Source organism: Elephantulus edwardii, unplaced genomic scaffold (genome assembly GCF_000299155.1).
Source record: "Elephantulus edwardii isolate Elephantulus edwardi_28Jun2011 unplaced genomic scaffold, EleEdw1.0 scaffold00233, whole genome shotgun sequence".
NCBI classification, from domain to species: Eukaryota; Metazoa; Chordata; class Mammalia; order Macroscelidea; family Macroscelididae; genus Elephantulus; species Elephantulus edwardii.
This window is the reverse complement of record NW_006399983.1, coordinates 3,246,042-3,255,455: the sequence shown is the minus strand read 5'-3', so window position 1 is coordinate 3,255,455 and position 9,414 is coordinate 3,246,042. Positions and strand designations below refer to the sequence as shown.

Sequence of the window (9,414 nt, the reverse complement as noted above, 5' to 3'; positions counted from 1 at the left end):
CGGACCCGAAGCGCGGCTCTGAGCGGCGGCGGAGTCCCGTCCGGGCGGGTCCTGCGGGACAAAACAGAGAGCCAGTCACCGGGTGGGGCGACGGGCTCTCCGAGAGGCGGGCGGGAGCGCGACGCCCTCGAGGAGCGCGTCTCCCTGCCGTGAGGGGGACGGGGTCCCGCCGGCCTTGCGCGCAGAACCGAGGGCTCACGGACCAGCCCTGCGGGCGCCGCTCGGCAGCCGGGACCCCGGCACCGGCCCCGCCGCGCACTCCCGCCGCAGGCTGGCTCCGCGGGACGAAGCCGGCTGGGATCCGGCGGCCAACCGGGGGGCGCGGTGTCCTGACTCACTCACCATGCCCGGCTGCGACTGCAGAGGCTGTGGCTGCGGGGCCGGAGCGAGGAGCTGGGAGCCGGCGGCTCCGCGATGCACTAGTGCCGGAGCGTGTGCGAGAGGGAGCCGCACACTCGCACACAGGGGAGCGCCGCGCGCGGAGGGGAGGCGGGAGGAGGGCGCGCTCCCCTCCGCCCACGTTTACACGCCTCGGCGCCCGGCCGGCGGGAGGGAGGTGGGTGCTGGTTGGTTTCTCTCTTCTCGCTGTACTTGGAGCTCTTCGTCCCCACAGCGTAGGACACTCGCTCAGCAAACACAGCGAACCGAGAGGGAGCGAGCCAGGAACCCCACTGTCTCCTTTGCCAGATCTCGCGCCTGCTTTCTAGCCTCCGAGCGTGGCCCACCTCTCTCTGAGCCCACGCTGCGTGGTTGCGGAAGAGAGAGTTGGGGTTTGTGCAAGCCTCTGCCTCACCCTAGTGGCGAAACTCGTAGCCAAGGGAAGAGGTCAGACCCATTGCTACAGGTTCCTAAACTGAGGCCAGGAGTTAAGTGCTGTGACTGAGGTTGTTGAGCAACCAGTGAACTCATTCGTCGTCGTGGGTACTCTTCCCCACCCCGCCCTGGCACCTAGGCATCTAGGCATGGACAGACCGTCTCAGAGGGGATAGCGCCTCATACTTCTTTCTAGCACTCCCCCTCCCCCAAACCATTGGGACCATGTTAGAAAACGGTCTGGCCTAAAGTGGAACTTCTCTGAACTTTGAAATTCCTTTGCAGTAGCTGATAGCCAAGAAGGCTTCAAAAGGGGCGTTCCTGTGTAGCTGTATGGCCAGACTTCAGATTTGCGGAAAGACTCCCCCATCCCCAACACAAACCAAACCCCATCCAACTTTGATAGCTCTGGAGCCACTGCCAGAGGGCACATTCACTAGCTTTGGCATGTGCCAGAGAAGCTAGGACAGGAGTGAGGAAATGAAAACAAATAAGCAGCAGACGCAGACAAAATTCTGTCTTTATGTTGCAGTGTGCTTCGGCTGAGAGGGAGGACAGATTGGCCAAGTGAGGGCGACAAAGAATTTTCCCAAACTCTATTCAAAAGCCAAACTGGGGATCATCATCTATGAGAGGCAGGGTATGGAGGAGCCACTGAAAGTGTAAAATGGAGCAGGAACTGAGGTTCTAGCTATAGAATTCAGAAGAACCTGCTCCTGGGATGCAGAGCACACAAACTCCTGACAATCTCCATTTGCTACTCCCTCCCCATATCCTCTGTCTTCCTCTGCGTTTTATCCCAGCTGCTACCCCCCCACACCCCCCACCCCGTCTTAGCTATTTTCTAGTCACTAAACATTTATTTAATGCCTGTTCTGTTGAGTCTAGGGACTCAAGATGCTTTAGTGGCTTCTTGTTGTTGTGCACCCTGCTTCAGAACCTAAGTAGATTAAATGTTGGGATGCTAATCAAAAAGTTAGCATTGGAACCCACCAGCCAGCTCTGTGAAGAAAGCTGAGTCAGCTTCCTGCTGTTAAAGACAGCTGAGGAAACTCGATGGAGGGTCTCCATACCTTGAAATCAATTTGCTAGCAGTGAGTTTGATCTGTTTATTCTACATCTGACATTGGCTAAGGGCTGGAATAAGTGCATAATTTTTTAAGTTCCTTTCCTCTAGGAGGAAAGTTTATACACCCTCATGGAGGCTCGTGGAGACAAAAATGCTTTCCACATAGTGTCTCCTGAGAAAGGTAAATGCAAAGAGCTCTGAGCACACAGGTGATGGTGGTGCTAGAGGTGAGAGGTGAAGGTCAAAGGCAGCTTTCTGAATGAGGCACTGCCTTTGCAGGAAGGGAAGGGAATGCTGACCAAAGGTGGTAGGAAGACATGAAGTGTTGCACGGCATGCATGGTGGGGATAAAGGAAGTTAGCTAAATTGAAGGCAATTTTTTTTCAGGTAATGTTAATAGGGAGGACATTTTATATATATCCTGCCAAAGAATTTGAATTTATCCTTCAAGTATGATGGACAACTATTAGTTAGTTTAAATCAGGTCCGGAACACCATCCAAGATACTTATTCTCTGGATATCTAAGTCAAATAGAGTAAGACACACTGAACACAAGAAGAACAATTTGGAGGCTGTTCTGATAATAATGGTAAAAGGTGATGAAGGGATGAAGTGGATTACTGATAGCTGAGATGGCATACAGGGCCAAAAGTGGCTTCAGGATAGTTTCTATTGTTTTATATATGAGTTTTACATACACATTAGGCAACTCTGGTGGCTTGGTGGTAAGAAGCCATGCTGCAATCCTGAAGGCATGGAGCCTGAACCCACCACCTGCTCCAAGGGAGAAGGATGGGCTAGCTCCTCTCATGGGATTTACTACCTCTTTCATAGCACATAGCAACATACATACTATGTATATAACACATATAATATGTTGTATACATAAGTCAGAACCGACTGAAAGCTGATTGTCCAGTGGGTTTTCAGAGTAGTAAATCACACAGCAGGAGGTTGCAAATCTTTCTCCTGAGGAGCAGTTGGTGGATTTGAACCTTATGCTTTTGGGTTGACAATGCAGCTCCTTACCAATAAGCTACCAGAGTTACTTGTGATGGTTACAGTTAAGCACGCTGGAGTTTCCAAGTGGAGCTGTCCAGCACCACCATATGAAGGTCAGGAGAAACTCCTGAAGACAATGGTCCAATATCCTTCACCTTTATATTAGCTGCAGTTTCTAAACTAAGCCCTACCTTTCTCTTTCCCCAAACTTTATACTCCCTTTCATTATTCCAGAATTCCCTTTTCACATCTGGGAGTTTCCAAGCAAGAGGAAGAGATGTCTTCCTCATTTGAGACTATAACAAAATGTGCTCATATGGCACAGCGCATAAGAAATAGTTGTGTTCCTCAGACTGCAGCTACGTATGTGTGTTCTGAAGCCATGCATCCATAAATTAAGGGATCAATAAAGTCCTAGAATAATACCTCATGGTTGAGTATATCTTAGATGTTATTCAGCCCAATTCGTTCTGAAGTACATTGCATCTCTTGTTACTACTTCCAGCCTGGTCATACTGGTTGCCTACAAACATTTTGTGTCCCACTTTCTCCTTCTGGTCCCAATATTTGTGTTGTTGACAGCATTTAAACGTGTGTGTGTGTGTGTGTGTGTGTGTGTGTGTGTGTGTGTACATGCATGCAGATTAGATTTAACTCATTAAACAGTAGCAAGGGAATAGCATCTTTTCAAACACTCAAACCAACTCTAAGTAGTTGATAAGCTTCAGGACAAAATTACTTAATCTCTGGTTCTAAAAGACAGAACTTAATTGGGCATAGCCAACTCTAGTAATCTGATTTTCTTTAGAGATGATTAGTTAAGAATGAACATGTGCAGTAGAATATTACACAGCGCTGAAAAAAACAATGACCTCATAAAAGGTTACATAATGTGGGAGAACCTGGAGGACATTATGTTGAGTGAAATATCTGAGTCACAAAAAGACAAATACTGCATAACACCACTGTTATAAAATAGGACGGACTAGGGGCAGGGCTGGAGAGAGAATGGGCAAAGAGTAGATAGATAATGAATGCTACATTAGAACAGAGGGAAAGAACTGTCCAAAAGGAACATATGGCTAGGCATTATACACACAACAGCAATCTATAACAACATGTGCATTTGGGGGAGGGATTGGAGAGGAGATAAAAAGGTACAACAATGTGAAAACAATTCCATTTTTTTAAAAAAAAGAATGAACATGTGATTTGGTTTTGGCTAATACTGAGGGAGAGAAGTCTGTAAGGGACAAGGTTGGGTCAAATGTCTTTGCTTTTAAGAATATCCTTCTTCTTTTTCCTGGATGTGCTCTTTGGAACTGCTGAGGTCCTATTAAGATCTTAGGGATGAGCACTGGTCATTGCTTGAAGTTGATAGTTTGACAGTTGTTTGATACTGACTCTTGTCTCTTGCTGCAAGCCTTCACCATGCACCACAAGGTCCTGTGTGATCCTCTTTCCTACTCTTTCTAAGCTCTTTTCCTCCCTCTCTCCACTATTCACTCCTGCTTTGCTATTCCTCAACACTTTTGCATTTACTGCCCTTTTTTGCCTGGAATCACTCTTTTCAGATGTGTGCATGATTCTTTCTCACACTTCCTAATGTTTCTGCTTAGACATCACCTTATTGGAGAGGTTTCCATGGCTATTCTAATGAATGCAATGCAGTCATCATGCACTCTTCTTGCTTCATCCTGATGCATTTTCCATCATAATCCATATCACTTTCTCATTTAGGTATTTAAAACATTCTAGTCTTAGTGCCCACTGGAATGAATGACCTTTTTTGGGTTTTATTGCCTGTTTTGTTGATGACTAGGCTGCAGTCTTAATGCCTCGAACAGTGCTTGGCATAGAGTTGGCTGAGGTGCACAAAGAAGGACTCGAGAGTCTTTCTAAGCTACAGAGAGTCATCTTCTCCAAGAATACAGGCTGGAAGCTGTAGGGCAGCACCAGCAAGCCCTGCATTGCTGTATTGAATCTGAGATAGCAAATGGCATATCTACCAGTCTTCCTCTGGCCTGGCCAGATCCACTTAAGATGTAAGGCTGTAAGTTCAATAGTATGAGTTCCCCACTCAGAGCAGTAGAGATGGGGACAAATTTGTCCTCATTGATTTTATACCCCCTCGTCAATGGGGGCAGGTGTGTCAGAGACAGCGAGACTGGCTCAAGATAGGGCAGGGTTAGAGTCATAGTTCAGATGGTCACTATGAGTTGTACTTTACTGGATAGCCCATAACAACAACAACAACAACGTGAGTTCATGAGAATGGTGCAGGATTGGGCAAGGTTCCAATCGATCTGTTGTTCACAGAATTGCTAGGAGTCATAGTCAACTTTCCAATACCTAACTGGTTATAGGGAACTGTTCCTACCCAACCACTTTAAAACACTTAATTGTGCTCACGTGGAAACCGGTACATAGACTAAGAGGCAGTCATTTGAACATAACAAAGAGCTACCACATAGTTTAAAATAGTTGTATTCTTTCACTATACTATGTCTTCTGTATCCAAAGTAAGGTATCTGAGAAGCTGGACGACCTGAAGAACATGGCATTAGGATTGAAGGAAAACTCTTTAACAGCCTGCAGTATAGATGACACAGCATTGCTTGCTGAAAATAAAGATTTAAAGCACTTAGCATCCAAGCACTTTGAAAATCAAATACTACAGCCTTCAATATAGATTATCACAATAGATGACTTCTCAACATAATGAAAACAAAAATCCTGACAATGGGGGGAGGGGGAGGGTGGGGGAAGCATCATCATGATCGTAGAACAAAGATTGAAGTTGTAAAGGTTTGCATTTTATTTGGATTCTCAATCAAAAGCCCTGGGGATCAGCTGTCAAAAATTCCAAGGACATATTGCAATAGACACATTTACTGCAAATTATGTCTTTAAAATGTTGAAGAATAAATATGTCATGTTGAGGATTAAGGTATACCTGACTCAAACCATGATATTTTCAGTTGCCTCATACACATGTTAAATAAATGGACAATAGATAAGTAAGACTGAATTGTAGTGTTGGAACATAATATTGATTATACCACTGACTTCCAGAAGAACAAAGTACTTTGTCTTAGAAAAAATGCATCTGGAATGCTTCTTGGAGGTGAGGATGACAAGACTTTGGATGTATTATCAGAAAGAGTCCCTACTCATTTCACTCATTGCCGTCAAGTTGGAACTGACTCATAATTGACCTGCAATCACATGAGCAGAGATTGCTCATCTTTCTCACATGGACCTGCTGATGGATTTGTATTACCAGAGAGGCCCTGTCTTTGAGTTAGCAGCAAAATTCCCTCTGGACTGTTACCAGAGCACCTTGTGATGCAGAAGGTCTGAAAAATGGAGGAAGACACTTACTGAAGATGGACTGACATAGTGACCATATCAATGAGCTTTAAAATAGCAACAGTTGCGAGGATGACCCAAGATTGGGTCATGTTTAGTTCTGTTATGCATAGGATTGCCCCCCCAAGAGTTGTAACCAGTTTGATAGCACCTAACAATAACAACTATCTTAGAAAAGTTCAAATTTTTATTTCTGCAGATAGGATTTAATCTTCTTTAGCTTCAATTTGAACCTGCATGGTCTCTTCCACAACCAGCAGCTGGTCTAGTTTTCATTTGAACTTCTCCAGTGATTCCTTCCACAGATGTAATCAATTGCTCCCTGTGCATCCCATCAGGAGAAATCCATGTGTATAGACTGTGTTTATGTTTCTTATAAAAGATATTTGCTATTAATAAATCATTGTACAAAATTCTGTCATTCTGTCCCCAACCCAAGGAATTGATGGCATACCAATTGACATATTTCAACAAACGGATGCTGCCTTGGATGTGCTCACCAAGTTGTGCCAAGAAATCTGGAGATCAACTGCTTGGCCAACTGATTGGAAGAGATCTATATTTATTCCCATTCTAAAAGTAGGGGACCAGACACTAATATCACACACTAGCAAAATCCTACTGAAGATTATCCAGAAATGACTGGAACAGTACATTGACAGAGAACTACCAGGAATAGAAGCTAGGTTTTAGAAGAGGTCGTGGCACTAGAGATATTATTGCCAATGTCAGATGAATTTGGGCAGAAAGGAAAGAGTAACAGAGGAATGTCAATCTGTGTTTCATTGACTGTGCAAAGGTATTTGACTGTGTGGATCACAACAAAATGTGATTAACCTTGAGGAGAATGGGAATCCAAGAATACTTGATTATGATTATGCAAAACCTACACTTGAACCAGGAAGCAGTCTTCAGGAACAGAGCAGGGAAACACTGCATTGTTCAAAGTCAGGAAAGGAGTCCGTCAGGGATACATCCTATATTCATACCTTTTCAATCTATATGCAGAACCAATCATTAGGGAAGGAGGGCTTTATGAGGAAGAATGTGTTATTGGGATTAGAGGTAAACTCATCAACAACCTATGTTATGCAGATGACACATCCTTGCTTGCTGAAACTGAAGATCTGAAGCACTTACTGCAGAAAATCAAGTACTGTAGTCTTCAATATGGATTGAAGCTTACTATCAAGAAGACAAAGATTCTCACTCCTGGTTAAGTTGGCAGCACCATGATAGAAGGAGACGAGATTGAGGTTGTTAACAGAGCTTGCTCGGCTCCACAATCAACTCTCTTAACACCAGCACTTAGGAAATCAAAAGACAAATTTCACTGGGAAAATCTGCTGTCAGGGACCTCTCCAGAGTACTGAAGGTCAATAATGTCAGTCTAGAGACTAAGGTGCACCCAATCTAGGCCATGGTCTTTGAAATTACTTATGCTTCAGAGAGATGGACAACGACTAGGGTGACAGATGAAGAAGCAATGAAGAGAAGAGTTTTGAACATACCATGGACTGCCAAGAAAACAAATAGGTTGAAACCAAGTTTCTCTGTGGAGGCTAGGATTTTGAAGCTCCATCTCTTCTACTTAGGGCACTTGGCCAGAAGACACTGGTCTTTGGAGAAGGACATCATGCTTGGAAGGGTGGAGGGACAGCACAGGAGAGGAAGACCCTGGATAAGATATATTGACACAGTGACTGGGGCAATGGGTGTTGGTGTGTCAGAATTAGTGAGACTGTACATCAGGTCACTGTGACTTGCAGGTGACTTAACGGCACATAACAGCAACAGCATCCTAGGAAAAGGTGCTCAGATGTGTCTGTACCTCACCAGTACTGTATGTTTTTAAACCTGAAGACACTGAGACTAAATCATTACATTAGGGATGAGAAGTATAAGAATTTGTTCCAAAAAGAACATTTAGAACAGGAATACCAGAGAAATTGGGATCATGGAAATGACCACCTCCTCGAGGAAGTCATCCAAAGAGTGATCTAGGTAAGAGTATAAATGTCCAGTAATTTAAGCCCAATGCAAGCTCTCTGTTGGGCTTATCTTCTCCAAAGTTTCAGGACCCTTTCCACCTGTCATTTTATTAACACCACAATTGCATTTCAACTTTTTGCCTCCATCTACTTTTATATACAGGTGTTGTAGCATTTATTTCCAGAAATCTCAATCTGTACCACAGACATTCAATACATTTTTTTAAATGATTCCTAAATATCCTCAGCGGCATCATACAAGTGGCTCTATAGCCTTTGCTTTGACATATCTAATGACAAGGAACTTTCTACTGAAGACTCAGATATCCCTGTTAGATCATTCTGATAGTTGGAGAGTAAAAGGAGATTGGATCTTGGTTTAGTTGCTGATAAGTTATTCAATTTATTGGCTTATATCAAGCTTATAATTAAGTAGATTCTTCTTCATACCTTTGCTACTTAAAATGGCTTGTTGGATCCATGTGGAATTCTTTAGACACACTTTAGTTAACTTGACAAGTTTAGGGATCATTATTCCAACTTTTAAATGTTTTAGAAACTTGATATCCAAGATGTTCTTTCTCTCAGTGTTTTGGACATTTGTTGCCTGCCTCCTGACATCCTTCTTTTTTCCATTCATAGCCCCTGATCTTTACTCATGGACTCAGCCTCAACCACTCTCAGCCCATGTGTTCTGTGTGGGACTCCATATGACCCGGATTTAAACCAAATGACACATTTCAGATCTTCAGCCTGGATGTTCAAGATGACTTAGTAGGTGAGTAAAGTCAGATGAACCACAGAACTTCTCAGGACAGAGAAAGAAGTTCATTTTTTGCCCGTGGGAGGGACAAGAATGGTGTGGGAGTAGCTATCCTGTCCTGTGAAGGATGAGCCAGGCTGCAAGAGTCCCATTAGGAATCCTGAGGCAGGAGCCAGGCTGGAACTAGACCAAGTCAAGAGGTGGAGGAAAACATAATCCTGTTGGCACCACTTGGACCTTGATTCATCAAAAGTCAGCCTACACTTTTGCTCATCTATTACTGGAGCCAATCTGTCTTTACTGTGATTAACACCTTTGCACTGGTCTTCCTGTTTTCAAACAGAAGAGTCCTGACTGACACAATCAACATGACTGAAATCTATAAATTCAAATAAGTAGTTTT

The 9,414-nt window shown here is 44.0% G+C and overlaps 1 protein-coding gene across 1 annotated transcript in view; it reads right to left on the bottom strand.

The window, feature by feature from the left end:
• Positions 1 to 9,414, bottom strand: part of LOC102847007 (protein shisa-6 homolog) — a 631,671-nt gene that overhangs the window by 519,307 nt on the left and 102,950 nt on the right. Inside the window, exons 2-4 of the mRNA XM_006898582.1 lie at positions 527 to 794; positions 200 to 419; positions 6 to 51 (exon numbers count right to left, since the gene is read on the bottom strand). Of these exons, the coding sequence (XP_006898644.1) occupies positions 6 to 51; positions 200 to 419; positions 527 to 794 (534 nt within the window). The remainder of the gene's footprint in view (positions 1 to 5; positions 52 to 199; positions 420 to 526; positions 795 to 9,414) is intronic.